The sequence below is a fragment of the Acipenser ruthenus genome, chromosome 13, assembly GCF_902713425.1.
Source record: "Acipenser ruthenus chromosome 13, fAciRut3.2 maternal haplotype, whole genome shotgun sequence".
NCBI classification, from domain to species: Eukaryota; Metazoa; Chordata; class Actinopteri; order Acipenseriformes; family Acipenseridae; genus Acipenser; species Acipenser ruthenus.
In genome coordinates this window covers 4,185,933-4,203,864 of record NC_081201.1, presented here as the reverse complement: position 1 = coordinate 4,203,864, position 17,932 = coordinate 4,185,933, and the positions used below count along the sequence as shown (strand labels likewise).

The following is a 17,932-nucleotide window of genomic DNA, read 5'->3' as shown; positions in this document are numbered from 1 at the left end:
TTTATATTCCAGTGGGTGGCAAGTGCTACTACAGAGGGGGGCAATATCCTGAGTGTGTAGCAGATGACTATAAACATCAAAAGGTATTAATATTCCGAAATGAACACTGCTCATGATGGCGTTGATAAATAGCCACCTGCTGGACACTGAAAGAATTACATTTTAAGTCTGTATTATTTTAAAATGCTGGTCCAGAAAGCTGTCTCAGATTTGGGGTAATGTTCATTCCATCTCAAGGTAGAGGCCCTGTCTGTTTAACTACTTAAATTATCTTAAAAGGGACTAAAAGGTACTCACTATACCAGCTCTGCTAATCCAATCCAATCCAATCCAATCTAATCCAATCTAATCCATTCCAATCCAATACATTCCAATCCAGTCCAGTCCAATCCAATCCAATCCAATCCAATCCAATCCAATCCATTCCAATCCAATCCAATCCAATGTTGCTGTTATACAGCACCTTCAAAAACAGTATCATCGTAGTGATGTACCCACAGCAAGTATAATGAACCCAATACAGCTCCACGAACGCTACCCCACTGACTGACAATTCCACAGGAGCACCGTACACACAGGAAACAGCAAGCAAGTCAATTGAGGTTCCTAAGATATAGCCTTTATTAACCCAACCAATCACAAGCTGGATAACCAGTTCTTTAGATATACAGGGAAAAAATGTAAGTGTGAATAATATGCACCCAAGTGGTGATTCAGAAATAACCTAACAGTCTTAACCAACTATTACATATGTTTTGCTGTATTTTATTAAACTGCAGGGTACTGTCTGAAAAAAGTTAAAAAAAAAAAACAACAACTAATAATACAATGAAAAAAATACAAATAATAATGAATGAATAAATGAATACATAAATACATTCATAAATAAGGTCATCGTCATTCTATCCAATTCTATCTATCCATACTATCCACTTAGCATTTGGTCATTTGCTCTTTTACATTTCAGGAGGTAACTTGGCAAATTACCCAAGTTTAAACAAAAAGGCAATACCAACAAAAACAATTACTGTGCGCAAAGCTATTAAATATATCTGTTTCAGAGCTTGGTTTTGTATCTTTATCTGTGAAGAATATCATTTTAATAATACACTTTGCACAGTATTATATGCATATACTGTACATTGGTTACTGTTAGCATATTGCTGCATTTTCCCAAGGTTGTTCAATAACAAGCACTGCTGTCTGATACAGAACCAAAGCACCACATAAACACTGTCAATAAAACAGTGCCTTTAAAAACAACAATTTAGTACATTGAATCTTAACAAAGAATTCTTTCTAAAGCACATGTATTGCAAACCCCACTCACCGATTCCTTGAATTCAAAGGTCTTTCGTATAGAGGCACTGATATGGGAAAGGAAATGTTTACGAAGCATCTTCTGCTTTCTGGAGACGAGGCTGACTCATGAAGTATGATTGCTACAGACTGGGAGACAGGTTTATACAGGTGCTCTTTCTGCCTTGCTTTCCCGAGATGGGCTTACCTTCCCCTCGGACGCTGCCTCAGCTTTCCTCTGTGGTGGCTGGTCCCCGTAAGGCTGCTCGTGGTAGGGGCAGCTGGCCACGTTCTGTGGACGTGAGGACCCTGGTGGTGAGACAGAAAGATCAGGGGTCCCGTCAACGTCACAAAAAGGCCCTCCTTTTCCCCCTGGTGTCTTTAGAGCTGTGCTGAGGAATGCATTGGAATCAGAGCAGTACAGACATGCTGGAACTGTCGCCCAGGGTTCTCACAGGTTAAAAGTAATTGGATTGTTCGTGATATTGGAGTGCCAGCTGGCTAACTGTGGAGAGATAATAGATTACAAATGAACCATCCTCTACAGTACAAGGAAGATGGATGACGAGGTGGTTTTTTCACGTAAACACGATCAAGGCGAACTACACATTTATAATATGAATATAAATTGTATGCATTTCAGTGGGTAGTTTTCTCTCTTTAATGAGTTGCCCCTGAGATCCAACAGCAGAATTATCCAGTGAAAGAAAACTTATTGTAGCATTTGTGTTGCTGCGAAAATAACCAGCCCCACTATAATGCTCCATGTGGGCTTTTCATTGAAGTCTTAAATGATCTGTTTACCAACAGAAATACTTTATTTCATGATTGTCTATCCGCAGTGATAGTCTGTTTTACTGTCTCTACGCAAATGTGCATTTAATGAAAAAGGCTAGTGGATCTGCATAACTAGAGGTAGACCAACTGCCTGGAGCTGCAGGGACTCTGCAGATGTTGTAAATTCTGACACAATAAAGACAGAGACATATTTACAATTGTACTTAATGAAAGGCAACATTGGCAGAAAATGATGCCTTAGTCTTCCAGTCGTTGAATAGTATAGTGCCATAAGTTTTACACAATAAAACAAAATCTACACACAGAAAATCATCTGTTAGCCTATTATAAATAGACTGAATGTCTACGAAGTATATGGAGTGCATATGGCGTTTCTTTTAATTTCAGCTAAATTCATTCATTTAAAAAAAACAACAAAAAAAAAACATGCATGCTGCTTGATTTAGTACAGCTTAAAATATGATATACGTTCTTTAAACCGAACCATATCCCTTACACTTTCAAACTTTCAAGTAGCTGTTATCTGAATAGGAAATGTGTGGAACACATTAAATATTGAAAACGACCTGACCAAAAACTGTGCAAGGTGATCCTAATCTCGCTTTTGGCAGGACTGTGCAATTACTTACAGTGTGTATAAAAAGTAATCCTGACCCCCCTTTTCATTTTCAACTGTCTCAGCGGGTCAGTATCAGGAAAAAAAAAAGTAATTTGGGATTTCAAAAGTGGAGCATCCTGTTTAACATATGACAAGTGAGAGCAACACTCTTTAAGCAATGGCTTGGCACTGAAAAAAAGCAAGTGAGGAGATTAAGAACAGCAGTACCTGCAGGCTGGTCCAAAGACTTTCCAGAACCTTCAACAGCAAGGTGTTCCTTCGCCTTCTGGGACTGGGACAGGACTGTTGCCAAAAGCTTTGTTGTAAAAAAGAAGAGGAATACATATTCAAAAAGGGGGCCAGGTCACTTACAAGTATTTCAGTCCGGCATGGTGGTACTATGACCCACGGCTCCAGACTGTACTTTAGACAACTCCTTGGGGTGATCTTCATGCAACAGGTCAGGATAGAAAACAATATTGTAGGTTTATTGACAATGGGTTTACAGAACATGGGAGGATAAGAAACTATATCGTAGCCAAAATCTTAATACCTATGTAAACATCACGGAGCATTTAGACTTGAATACTAGCTTAAGTACCATGCATTACAACACCACTCTGTAGATCCAAATGGGGACCACAAGAAAACTGTTGGATATGCAGTTTTAGAGCCTCCTGCATAAGTCTTGGTGGTGCGAAGCACTACTCAATCCAGAGCTCGTACCTTACAGCTTGTCTGCAGTATTTCTCTGTGATCCTACCTTGACACCCTCTGCCTGGGCGTGCAGTGCGTGGATGCTGCTGCTTGCGCTCTGTCCACTCCCAGATGATCGGGCACTGACCACGCTCCCCGAGCTGCCCACACTGCTGCGATCACCGCCTGCCACCACCGTGAAGAAAGCAGACACAGAGGGGAGAGGTCAGCCGCTTTCACACAAGGCTTCCACAAACCCGGGCTTGAGTCTCTAGCTCTGATTCATTGTTGATTTTGGAGAGGTGTGAACATGGTGATTCTTTCAGCAGTTGACTCTTGGCCAGTCACCATTGGAAAACAGTGCAATCTTAGATCATTTGAGGTGTTTATTAAATGTTTCTCCATACACACACACACACACACACACGCACACCAAATCCATGATTTATAATCCAGCTAGGTGTAACCTTATTAGCACCATCTACTTACTAACTCCTCCCTCTGCTCTGATCATACCTAGAGTAGAGAAAACACGCATCTCAGTTCCTGCCCTCTACCTACCTCAGCAGTTTTACTGCACAGAATTCAGTGAAATCCCTTCAGATTGGAATGGCTACACAACATGTAAATTAACGATCACAATGTGGGTGATCTTTAATTCATGACAAAAGCAGGTGTGATGATGGTGGCACATACTTCTAGCTACCCGACCGCAGAAATCTAGGAACGTGGTACTGCCACGACCCAGCCTGATGACAGTTTTACTTACCTTGAAGTGTGAGGCCGGCATCTGGGAAAGTCATTTGGTTGGTGGCTGCCAACACTTAACCTAACAACAACTAACATTTTATCAACATTATTGCTGTATATGAGAATGAAAACTTGATTCCAGTCAGACCTAAGTAATGAGTTTCTGAGTGGCTTTTATTGCAAAACCTTTTTTTAAAACTGCTTTCGCTGTGTGACGGGATCAAGTCGCCACAGTATATTAGGGATAGTTGTGTTAAGTACAGGGTTTGTTTGATTGATTGACTGATGGGAGCGCCAGGTGTTACCTGCGAAGGGCTTGCGCAGAACCCAGATCTCCTCGTTGGCGCCAGCGGAGCTGCCCGTAGCCAGGGTGGGTGAGCCATGTGGACTGGATTCTGAGCCTCGGGGACCTTCAACACAGAAACCAACGTTACCAGCTGGCAGAGACTGGCGTCTGCACTGGGCACGCGGGCCATGCTCCTCACTCCACAGCGGGAATGGACAGAGTGAGCTGGAGGGAAGGACAGCGATGGCTGGTTCACTGACATGAAAAGACTTTCTGCACCCTCGAGAGGAGGGCAGAAGAGGAATTATGGGTCACAGCTGCCCTCAAAGTTTGGAGGGCTGTTTTTTCGAAAGTTCGATTTTATCGGACTGCCTCCCTACTGAACTTCTTGATTGTTTCAAAAGGAATTTGTACATGCAAGTCTTTCTCTGTACATGTCAATCCTTCGGCGCACTACTCGCTGTGTACTTTGTTGTTGTTTCTTACCTGCTGTTGATGCTCCATGTTTATTCCTATATCCAGTTTACATTGGACTACATGTTGTACGCAAGGTCAGCACTGCTGGAAGTACAATTTGAGTGGTTCTCTATGACAATCTACAGTTGGAGGTGTGGCTCTGTTACATCGTCTCTGTTACACCATCTTAAAGAGAAGGATTTTGACAATAGCCAACTATTCAATGACAGACTAGAGCGTTCCGATACACTGATGAAACAGTCTGTGGTTCTCATATTGAGCACTCAGTTTTCTCTGGAGATGCATGCACAATGCTTATTCTTCTACCCCTTTGTGCAATACTCAACATATCTCTACAGCTATGGCCAAAGCTTTTGCATCACCTAGGATTGAGCTATCGTATTTTGAACTGACTTAAAAGGAAGGATCCGGTGATAAACTTAGTGGCAACTGATAATCAAGGACACTCACAAAAGGGACCATTTGGGCTGGGACCTTGTTAGATCTAGAAGACAACCAAGGTTCAGGTGCTTGGTTGACCTCCGGGAAGCGCAGGTGTTGGCAGTGTATGACGGGGTGGTGTCTGGATCATAGCTAACACATCCAAGCTCCCTCCCGCAACATGGGCGCAACAACCAGTTAAACTAGTTTTCCCAGCTAAAAATTAAAACCCTTTGGTTAATAAAATAAATGTTAAAATCCTGTTGTCCAGTTACACTGTATAAATAAATAACAGAACATACACACAAAATGTGGGTGACTGCAAGCCTGCATTTCTATTTCTGTGTGAGAGATGGATTTGTTTCTGGTTTCTGACGGGATCTGTGCTGTGAAGCTGAGTGTAATAAAATAAAGACTGCCAGGTCTAGAGTCTCTCGTGGCTCTCAAGGCCACAGTCCTGAGTGTCTGGTTCACTTGCATGTTCAAATTACTCTCTAGTCTATAAATTAGCAACCCTAGTGCTAAACAAAACAAGTAAGAATGGTTGGAACATTTATGAAAAGTAAAACTGAAGGATAGCTCAGATAGGAAAAGGAAAAACATGGACAAAAAACAAAAAACAAAAACGAAGAAGAATCAAGAAATAAAACAAAGCCAGATGAAGATAGAGGTTGTGAGGAGAATGGCCAATGCACGTTCCACTTCAGCACCTAGCAGCTGTCCCCATTCCCACTTAAAGCTGTACTTGCTAGTACTGTTTTCACCACTCACCCAGTCATTATAAAGTTGAAGTTGTGAAGTGCTACGGAAGACTGTAAGAACAATTCTGATTTAATGTATTTATATAACTTTTTCTTTCTGCTAGCAAGTACAAATTTAATGGTGTGGACAGAAACAAGATACAGGACTTCAGGGGTTGAAATTCCTAGCAGCACGTGGCTACCACGATACAGTAAAAGCGATACAAAATGTTATTTTTGGTTACCTGACTAGTTTTCTGGTTCTGGGATTTTATTAAACACTAATTTAAAACAGGCCTGTTTCGGAGCTCAAACAATGTTAGCTCTTTTATCCTTTTGAAACTGATAAAGTTGCTGACTTCAAACTAAACAAAACAAAAGAAAGAGTTTCTACCCCTGAAATAAAACATTTACATTTTAGAACAATATGGACCTTGGTGACTCATACAAAAGTAATAATAATAATAATAATAATAATAATAATAATAATAATAATAATAATAATAATAATAATAATTTTTATTTTGGTACCTAGATGGGTCACCTGAAGATTACTTCTTTGTGATTTATTTAGTGATTTGTTACTGTACTTGGTGTGTTGTATATTAGTTATTTGTATCCGATACTAAGTTTTTGTTAATTTTATTAAGAATACAGTACTTATTATCTCTGTGGCTATATTTCTAACGCACTCATTCTTTCTCTACAGCCAGCATGGTTAAAATTGACTACTGCAGGAACCACAAGGTAGGTTAGCAGTGGGGAAGCAGTTTAGAGCTGCACCTGCCCTTTGGTGCTTCCTGGCAAGCTTTAGAAACCCTTGGAGGAGGCGATCTGAAGAAAGCCCACCAAAGTAATAGTAAAGCTTAGAAAACACAAAATAAATCTCAGGGGAGTAATCCTTTATCTATCTTGTGCCTTGGATTTCGTCTTACTCCACTGCAGGCTGTGTATGCTGGACATTCCCATGCTACCATTTGGCAAAGAGGAGATGGTTCCGCATTCTGAGAAACCAGGACACAACCAGGTGAATGGAATAAGGTGAACTCAAACTGGTGATAACCAGGACACACTTGAGATGTGACTAAGTAAAATTAGAAGCGAATAAATAAATTATTAATAATAATAATAATAATAATAATAATAATAATAATAATAATAATAATAATAATAATAATAATAAATAAAAAGCAAGCCGCTAGTCAACTACCTTGTCCACAGTGCAGCTCTTCTGAAGTACTATAGGACCTGTGATAGCCAAAGGAACTGAAAAGTGGCTGATGGGAATGTGGAGGTGGAGGTGGAGGTGGCGGCAAGTAATGGAACTGATGGTACATTTCGCCGTTAACCACGGCGCCAGGGCCGTACGACGACGCAGAAATCTGTATCTTTTGATACTGTTGGGTACAAATGACTGTATTCCATGAACCTAGTAACAACAAAAATATAAGAGAAGGAAAAAGGGAAACAAATTAAGCAACAGAAATCAAAAGAAAAAAGAGAATCTGAAAGGAAACTTTCTTTTTTTTTCCTCCGAAAAGGCAAGCGTTTTTGCATTCTCAGTCAGAAGCTGTCACTGCCACATTGAATTACGCCATAAATTTGTTTTGTTTATTGACGTGAGTGATGACATACATAAACACACACACATATATAAAACATATATATATATATATATATATATATATATATATATATATATATATATATATATATATATACTGTATATATAAAATGTTCTTATATGTAGAAATATTAGAGGAAATATATGTGAAGGGCAACAACAATAGGATTTGAGCAGATAGAAATGTCTGCTCTTTCCTGATTATAGCATTTATGATCAACACTAGAGATTCTGATCTCATTCAGATAAACCACTTTACAGCGCTGGGTACGACAGAATACACTCTCTGAAGACAAGCCTGTTCCCATGACCCTCCTTGAGAAATGATTTCCTATAATCCCTATGCTTCATTGCTAACCTTATTGTTTTTTGATTGCAACTCTCCTAGTTAATGTAACATGTATTAAAACCACAATTTTATAACAGTTAGATTTTCAATTGCGTCCAGTTGCAGTACCTGATCAACGTACACGGTAATGTTACCCTTAAACAACGTTTAAACAAATACCTGCTTAATAACACTAGACACACGTCACCAAGCTGTGAAAACTAACTATTATAATGTGTATTTTAACATTGTATACAGAGCATGGATCTCCTAGACTCTACACAGATGGTTAAAACAGTTCCATTTAAAATGAGATCACTGAGAGACAGTTAATGACAATGAAACCAGGCCATGACCTTGTATCCCATGTGTTCTGTCACCTCTTGTGTACACTGGGGTTAGGGTTCAGTTAAACTGGATTAGTGTGAACATTACAGTGAGAACATGATTGAGTATGAATTTCCAACTGCTGCAGATTCATTGTCTTAACCAGATGATCCGTCATCTACCGCCGAGTCATTAGTCACTTACGAAGCAAAATCTTGTTACTATATTAGATTTCTCAAGCCCTAGGGGCCTAATACTGCAGTGGTCTTAACAACAGATCTGAACTACCCATACAAATGTTAGTTTAATATTAATCTCCTTTAGATGATTTACAGAGGCTACATAACTGAATGTGTCTTTTAATTTAATTTGCTGTTATTTGAAATTTTGGCTTTCTAGATCACAAAATGATTGATTACATTACCGCGTCCCAGCATCAATATTGCCCCATGTTACAATGGTCCATTCTTAGTACTCAGCAATGCAGCACTGTACCTATAGAAACAATAAATCTAAACACAATTAACCTCCCTGCAAATTCTGTTCACTTTTACTTGCCTTTGCTTCAAAGCAGGATCGTGTTGCTGTAAGGTGTTCCTACTTTTTAATCTTCTTAAGACTTTTTTAAGAAGAGCTTTTGGGTCAACTAAATGACCTCTTCGATCTTGCTGGCAGTTGTGTGTAAGGGTATCTAGAGTATCAAACATCTCTGCAGAACTATCATTTCAATGCACAATCTGCTGATAGCTATAATAGTCTGTTCTGAAAACGTAGCAGTTTCTAAAATGATTAGCTTTTAAATTATCGCAAAGCCCAGTTCTCGAAAGCCCAGCTGGGCTACAACCGGGTACAGTAATGCGATTCTTCTAATACCGGTCAACCAGGGTTTTGGAACATTCCTAGCTGATCTAAAGCCTCTTATAAAAGTTGCCAGCAACAGCCTGTTCTTGCTCATATATTACACTACGGGATCTGTGCAAAGACATTTGGGAAATCTGCTGCAGGTTTCAATGCCACAACAAGGTCTAGCTGTTCACGTTATGACAGTAAATACATTAATCAATGCCTAGTTCTATAAGTTGTCATTTCAGTAGCTGTAATGGATTTGTAAGATATTGTTTTATTTACAATGCTACATGAAATGGCTTTTATAAAATCGAAATAATACTACTGATACAGTCATTGTCACGCTATTGAGAAACATTATTTCATTTAGCGGCACCACAGTGCTGCTATGGCTACAGTTATGCTTTCATTTTTAATTAATTTAGAAAAATGTCAGAGCAAATTTAAGCTAGTCACATCCACCCTTGTTGCACCAGCTATTGCATATACTGATTCGTCCTTAAATCAGTCAGTCCCATGAGGCAGCTCTGTGTGGATCGTTTAGCCTGGTTTCTGTTTGTTTACTGTACATGCAGTTTTTTGGGTTACTAAATGCTGTGATATCAACAGTCTGTTGGACCTCTCTTGGAGGGAACTGGAATTCTATTGGTGTGAACTGGTTTTCGACACAGAAGTTTCGTTTTCATATCCTTTTGCTTAGACGTGAGCACATTTATACCCACAAGACACATTTGGGATAATGCACATCCATTTTGGTATTTTTGGTATTTTATTTCCTTTGTGGTCCTTACCAAAACCCTAGTAAAAGCCAGTAAAAGCAATGTGTTTTTTTCTGCTCCATACACTAGTGGTGTTCAAAAAACAAACAACATACTGTTTCTGCCAACTTCTGTTTGCCAAACCAGCCACCCAATAAAAAAAACAACAGCCAACAGCAGTCCAAAGACACTAAAGGAACACTCAGCGACCGGCAGCAAAAATAATTTAATTGTTTTTTGCTTTAGTGAGTACAACCCTCTCCAAGGACAACAGGATACCAGGTAGTGTGACATAAAAGTGAGGGCCGACACCCGGATGATGAAACATTCACCCCCAATATGACACGTGCCGTCTGTAGCGTCAGCCAAGCAACCAGACCTCAATACCTGCAAACAGGGTGTCTGAAATTCAGCGGCCACCGATTCCTGCCATTTGCTTTCGGTGGTCACTTCGTTTCAGGTGCCAAACATACACATGCTCTATACAGTGTCCATCATCACACTAACTTTGTCCATGGGATGCTCTGCCTTTGTTGCTATCTGACCAGGTTTTATGAAGACATTTCACACCCTTTATTATTACTATTATTATTATTATTATTATTATTATTATTATTATTATTATTATTATTATTATTATTATTATTATTATTATTATTTTTGAACTTCCAATTCTCTTTTCTTTTTTTTATTATTTTTTTTACTTGAGTTTTATTTCTACCTTTTAGACCAAGATATTCTGTCACTCTATCTGGCAACCTAAGCCCCTCCTCACCCTCCTCGCCCTCCTCGCCCTCCTCAACCTCCTCGCCCTCCTCACCCTCCTCGCCCTCCTTCCCCTCCCAACATCCATCATGTTCTGCAATTATTCAATTAAATGTGTTATTCTGAGATAAACATAAGCGATCCTGCTGTTTAGCAACCAGATTAGTAACATATGCCAATATCCTGGTCTATAGAATTTTTCATTGGTTTTCTTTTAACCCTTTAAGACCACACTATCAGCATTTAGTTAAATAAAAAAAAAACAGCTTTGCAGCTTCTTGGTGGACTGCTGAAAAAAAGGTTTTAAAATATTAAACACCTTTCCCCTGTCCACACAGACAGAAAAGTGCCCCATTGAAAACATAGAGCAACAAGCCTCCCTTACAAGTTCAACCAGCTTAGATCTAAGGACCAATCCTTAAAGGGTTGTACAGTACAGCTCAGCCCCTTAGTCCTTCCAGTAACAAAGGTCAGATCCCCTCACACCAGACCCTCCCGCCCTTGAGAACCTCAAGCAGCACACCTGTCCTCTTACTGATCACCTCCACGATGCTGGAAGGGAAGTATCCCACTCTGTCATTTCCTGTCCTGTTGTCATGGATACAGCCCTTCCACCTGCCATCAGGGTGCTGCTCTAACACCTGCAACGAAAGAAAGAAAACCAAGAAAGGATTAAATGCAGCTGTTTCGTTTTTTAAAAATCTATTTACTATCTCACCAGGAAAGATTTATTTTATATGGCCATTCTCTCAAAACTACAACAGAGAGGATGTTTACCGTTACAAAATAATATACACATTATATTGAAAATGACACTGGCCAGACACTGCAGACAATACACAGATATATATATATATATATATATATATATATATATATATATATATATATATATATATATATATATATATTTTACCAGCAGAAGAATAATACAGTCTACAGTGCCATCTACAGCATTTGGGAAGTTTTAAATCAATTTTAAATTACAGTTTATACAGTACCTGTATTATACTTGCACCTGCCTTTAATTAAACACCAGAAAGGAGCTTCATTGTATTGCTTTTATGTCAACTCTACCATTTTATATCATTTAGGTTTTTCCCATGAACCGGCATAGTAACAGTACAGTTACAGTCACTCTGTCTACATGCAGCAGGTGGCGCTGTTGTGCACAGTGCCACTTCATGTCATGGAACAGAATGGTGGAATCATCTGATAGAAGTAATATGGTTAGAATAAATAGTGTATGGCGGCAGTGACAAACCTAATATTTTTTACACAACATTGGTTAAAATCAATGGCGTATATAAATACCAAAGATAACCCATTAGATTAACAATTTAGCCATACAAACATATATTCTGAACTGCTAGGGGTGGGTACATATTGTTTTAATTTATATGAACAGGAATAAGGGAGTGGCCAAAAGATGTAATCAATGAGGTAAGGCCTTACAATGGTTATATATATATATATATATATATATATATATATATATATATATATTGTAAGAAAGAAGTAACGTCGCCTTTAAGGAATGGCGGCGTTACTACAAAAAATGAAGCAAACAGCACCCAGGAACCGGAGCACTAATTGGTAGGGCGGGGTTCCTGGGGTATATAAGGAAGTAGGGTAGGACAGGACGGGGGTGATCGTGGGGAGCACCGCCGGATTGTCCTGCAGGAAATACCCAGAGAGAGAGAGTGTTGTTAAAACTTCGCAAGGTAAAGCGAACGAGTTTTGTTTTGTGAACAAGAGTTTTTGTTTTTGTGTAAATTGTGAGCGGTTTCCCTCTTGGTGAGGTAGCCTTTTGTTTTGCTAGTATAATTTGTTTTATTTAAACGTTTGTGTGGACGCCGCTCGTCAGTATTAAGTAAAACAGTTCCGCAGCTTCCGTGTCGGTTGAGGACCGTCACGGCGGCCGACTGTGTATTTGTGTGAGGTATCCGGGACTGGAAAAGAGACTGTATGAGTACGCGCTGCAGGAGCAGCGGGTAGAAATAAAAAGGAAAAGGAAGCAGACGAAAACAACAGTTTGGTTTGCAGGACACGTTTTATTGTAACAGGAAAATAAGCACGTTGTACACAGGGGTGCTCTGGAACCACCCAGGACACTGGCTGCCGGGGTTCGTCCCCACAGTCTGGATACAGTCATCAACGCCGTTGGGCACGTCTTGCTTAGGAGGCGGGCACAGGAGTGTTCATCCAGGAGCTCTTATTCAGGGCCCCATTACATACTCCAACCAAGAGTCTTCCCGGTACCTGTTACCTGTGTTACAGCGAGATTCCAGCAGAAGGAGTCGGCGCTGTACTTACCTGTTACCTGTGTTACAGTGAGATTCCAGCAGAAGGAGTCGGCGCTATACTTACCTGTTACCTGTGTTACAGCGAGATTCCAGCAGAGGGAGTTGGCGCTGTCCTTACCTGTTCCTGTGTTACAGCGAGGCTCCAGCAGAGGGAGTCGGCGCTGTCCTTGCCTGTGCTGCAGCGAGACTCCAGCAGAGGGAGTCGGTGCGGTTTTTACCTCTGGGCCAGAGAGCCTGCAGCGAGCGAGGAGTCCGTGGATACTTACCCGTGTTGCAGGATTACCCCAGCAGAGGCAGCGGACTTCTACAGGCTCCGACCTGTAGGGACTTGGTATTCTATAATAGATAGAGAGGGGCGAAGAAGTGAGACAGTTAGTGTCCCGTACAGGGCATTCAGTGATTTAAAGAGTCTCTTGTGTTTGAATATTGTAAATAAAAGTTACTTGCCTGCAATCTCTACGTGTCTGTGCTCGTCGGTGGAAGCCGGTGAGAGGAGTATCCCGCAGGGTACCCCTCCAGTTTGTTACATATGGTGGCAGCGGTGGGATTCTAACGACTGGAAACACACTTCAGTCGGACCCACAAGAACGTAACGATGGAGAACACCGACGCACTAATTCGTGCGCTGTTGCATGCAACAGCCATCCAACAAGACAGTATTCAAGTACAGCAGGAAACCAACCGGCTGCACGCCCAACAGTTGGAGGTAACCCGGCAAGAGGTAGCCGTGTTAAAAGGGCGTATGGAGCAGACGGCAACACTACCACCGGTGTCTTCAATCCGACCCTCCCACGTCCTGCAGAAGATGACGCGGGAGGATGATGTGGAGGCATTTTTACTGGCGTTTGAACGCACCGCCACCCGGGAGGGGTGGCCATCAGAAAAATGGGCGGGAATATTGGCCCCATTTTTAGTTGGAGAGGCCCAAAAGGCCTACCATGATCTGGCCCCGCAGGAAGCTGAGAGTTACCCACATCTGAAAGCGGAGATCCTTGCTCGGGAAGGGGTGACCTCAGCTGTGCGGGCCCAGAAATATCACGCCTGGGGCTATGTGTCGGGAATTCCACCCAGGTCACAGATGTATGACCTGATTCACTTAGCCACTAGGTGGCTCAAGCCGGAGATCAATAGTGCGGAAAAGGTCATTGAGATCCTCGTTATGGACCGGTATCTACGGTCATTACCGGCCCCATTAAGGAAGTGGGTCGGCCAAGGAGACCCTCGGTCCATTAATGAGTTTGTGGACCTCGTGGAGCGGCAGTTAGCCGCAGAAGAACTCTCTCGTCAGCCCCAGAACCCGGCGGTGAGGACCTCGAGACCACCCACGTGGAAGACTCGATCGGACTTGGGTTCGGGTAAGCGACCGGCGATGCCGGAGAGGGGTGAAGAGCGGTCAGAGGCCGTGAAGGGACTGGGGACAGACAAGGGGGTAAGGGCTGAGGCCCCGGGTTATGGAAACTATAGGTGTTTTAAATGCAATCAGTTGGGCCATATTGCCAAATACTGCAGGAATGAGGAAAGGATGGAATGTAATGTGATTAAACCCAGTATTGCAGAGAGCTCATTCTGTGGAAACATTATTGTTCCACGTCACCCTGTCGGGGCATACCCTTATTTGGTTTTGGTGTCGGTCAATGGGAAAAGGGCGGAGGCTCTCGCTGATTCGGGAAGTGCAATTACGTTAATTACGCCCGATTTATTATTAGATCGCGCATTGGATCAGGGATTCAAAACAGGGATTACTTGTATTCATGGGGATGTTAAGCACTATCCAACAGCCGTAGTTACTATTGAAGTGGGGTCTCAGATCGTAGACTTACGGGTTGGAGTAGTCCCCCATCTTCCCCACCAAGTAATTCTTGGTAGAAATATTCCGGGGTTTGACACCTTGGTGAAATTTAATAGGCAATTGGCCAAGCCTAGAATAACTATGGAGGAGGAAAGTAAGCCTTCAGAGAGCCCCCAGGCGATTTTCCCATTTACAGACCCGGACCTATTTATTGAAAGTCATTGTGTAAAAGAAAGGAAGTCCCGCCGACAGCGGAGACAGGAACGTGACACTAAGGTACAGAGTTTAGTTGGGGTCTTGACAAAACGCAACAGCAAGGGGGTATCTACTCAGTGCACTGAGGCAGAAATACTTGCAGAGTCGGAGGAAGTGGTTATAGACAACCCAAGGGAAGGTTCTTGGGAGGAGTGTCTTCAACTTCCCAGTGAGAGTTTTGCGAGGGAACAGGAACAAGACCCCACGCTAGTAAATGTCAGGGAAAAGGTGGTGTCGATAAATGGCAGCAGGGTTGAAAATACTGTGGTTAACCCGCTTGAGCATTTTATAATAAAAAACGATCTACTGTATCGCTGTACTCAGCTCAATCAAGAACCAGTAGAACAGTTGTTGGTTCCGCAGGCTTTCCAATCTCAGGTGTTATATTTGGCCCATTCACATCTGTTTGGGGGACATTTAGGATCTGAAAAAACCCTGCAACGAATATTGAGAAGGTTCTATTGGTTAGGCATTAGAAAGGCAGTGGATCGATACTGTAGATCATGCCCAGAATGTCAGTTAGCGAGTCCAAATCCAGGTTTCCGAGCACCGTTACAACCCCTCCCGATTATTGAAGTCCCGTTTGAAAGAATAGCGATGGATTTGGTGGGGCCCTTGAATAAGTCGGCTAGGGGTCATGAATATATCCTAGTCATATTAGACTATGCTACCAGATATCCAGAAGCCATCCCTTTACGAAACACGGCATCTAAAACGATTTCTAAGGAATTAATACACTTGTTCTCTCGAGTAGGTATCCCGAAGGAGGTGTTGACGGACCAGGGTACTCCTTTTATGAGCCAGTTGATGAGAGATTTCTGTACTACCCTTAAGGTTAACCCTATTAGAACGTCAGTGTACCATCCTCAAACGGATGGACTTGTGGAGAGGTTTAATAAGACCCTGAAGTCGATGCTAAGGAAAGTGGCCTCCAAAGACGGGAGGGACTGGGACCTCCTATTGCCCTATTTGATGTTTGCTGTTCGGGAGGTACCACAGTCCTCAACCGGGTTCTCTCCGTTTGAATTATTATATGGGAGACAGCCCAGGGGCATTCTGGATATAGCTAAGGAAACGTGGGAAGCTCAAACTTCGTCAGGACGTAATGTGGTAGATTATATCCTACAGGTTCGAGACCGAATTGCAAAAATAACACCCATAGTAAAGGCCCATATGGAGGAAGCACAGGCCCGACAAGCAGGTCAGTATAACAGGTCGGCAGTACGCCGGAAATTTTCACCCGGAGACCGGGTTATGGTATTAGTACCAACCCCAGAGAGTAAACTGTTCACTAAGTGGCAAGGCCCGTATGAAATAATAGCTCCAGTGGGAGAAGTTAATTATAAAGTAAGGCAGACGGATAAACGAAAGAAAGAACAAGTGTACCACATTAACCTTCTTAAACCGTGGGTAGACCGGGAGGAATTGGTCGCATTGGTAGCCTTGGGAAAAGACGGGAAGGGACTAGAAGGGAGATCGGTTAATATAGGTCCCTCCCTTACGCCCCAACAAGTCCAGGAGGTACAGCGATGTGTGAAAGCTAACCACGATGTGTTTTCTTCCATGCCAGGAAGAACAACGGTTATCCAACATGAGGTCCACACACCCCCGGGGGTGTGTGTCCGGGTTAGGTCCTATAGGATCCCGGAGGCCCAACGGAACGAAGTCGTTCGCGAGGTCAAAGCGATGAAAAGACTGGACGTCATCGAGGAGTCCTCGAGTCCGTGGAACAGTCCAATTGTGATGGTGGCCAAACCCAACGGAACTTGGCGGTTTTGTAATGACTTTCGGCAGCTCAACCAGGTATCGAAATTTGATTCATATCCTATGCCTAGAGTCGATGAGTTGATTGAAAGATTAGGTTCGGCGAAGTACTTAACTACTTTAGACCTCACAAAGGGGTATTGGCAAATTCCCCTCAGCCCTAAGTCTAGGGAAAAAACTGCATTTGCCACACCCCTAGGACTGTTCCAATATAAGGTAATGCCATTTGGATTGCATGGCGCACCCGCCACCTTCCAACGGCTTATGGACATCATATTAAGACCTCATGCACAGTATGCTTCGGCTTACATCGATGACATTGTGATATTTACCGATTCGTGGGAGACGCATCTTGAAAAAGTGAACGCCGTATTACAGTCTTTACGGGAAGCAGCATTAACTGCAAACCCGGAGAAATGTTTTGTGGGCTTACAGGAAGCGCAATACTTGGGGTTTGTTGTAGGGGGCGGTAAAGTCAAACCACAAACGAGCAAGGTAGAGGCAATTACAAATTGGCCGATACCAAGAGATAAGAAACAAGTACGAGCCTTCTTAGGGTTAGCAGGATATTATAGACGGTTTGTGCCGGAGTTTTCCTCCATTGCCGCACCCCTTACAGATTTAATAAAAAAATCGGCCCCGGTCCGTGTTAAGTGGAGCCCCGAGGCTGATAAAGCATTTAAAGCTATTAAACAGATACTGTGTGACAGCCCGGTGTTGAATGTACCCGATTTTTCCCAGCCTTTCATATTACAGACAGATGCATCGGAAGTAGGTTTAGGGGCAGTCTTGTCGCAGATAGTTGAGGGGGAGGAACACCCCATAGGGTACTTAAGTCGAAAACTTCTACCACGAGAAAGAAGATATGCCGTGGTTGAAAAAGAATGCTTGGCAGTGAAGTGGGCAATTGAGGCGTTGAAATATTATCTGTTAGGCAGAGAATTTACCCTAGTGACAGATCATGCACCCCTAAAATTCATGAAAGAGAATAAGGAGAAAAATGCTAGGGTAACCCGCTGGTTTTTAGCTTTGCAGCCATATAAGTTCAGGATTGAACATAGACGGGGGATTCAAAATGCAAACGCGGATGGGCTGTCGAGAAAACA

At 42.2% G+C, this 17,932-nt stretch overlaps 1 protein-coding gene across 5 annotated transcripts in view; it reads right to left on the bottom strand.

The window, feature by feature from the left end:
* The window catches only part of LOC117417847 (caskin-1-like), a 117,458-nt gene that overhangs the window by 11,220 nt on the left and 88,306 nt on the right, over positions 1 to 17,932 (bottom strand). For 3 of the 5 annotated variants that reach the window (XM_034030228.3, XM_059035471.1, XM_034030231.3), the window contains exons 10-15: positions 11,236 to 11,353; positions 7,275 to 7,493; positions 4,447 to 4,551; positions 3,459 to 3,577; positions 2,924 to 3,011; positions 1,508 to 1,608 (exon numbers count right to left, since the gene is read on the bottom strand). In XM_034030228.3, coding sequence (XP_033886119.3) covers positions 1,508 to 1,608; positions 2,924 to 3,011; positions 3,459 to 3,577; positions 4,447 to 4,551; positions 7,275 to 7,493; positions 11,236 to 11,353 — 750 coding nt within the window. The remainder of the gene's footprint in view (positions 1 to 1,507; positions 1,609 to 2,923; positions 3,012 to 3,458; positions 3,578 to 4,446; positions 4,552 to 7,274; positions 7,494 to 11,235; positions 11,354 to 17,932) is intronic. The other 2 variants (XM_034030232.3, XM_034030233.3) reach the window with 2 other exon arrangements.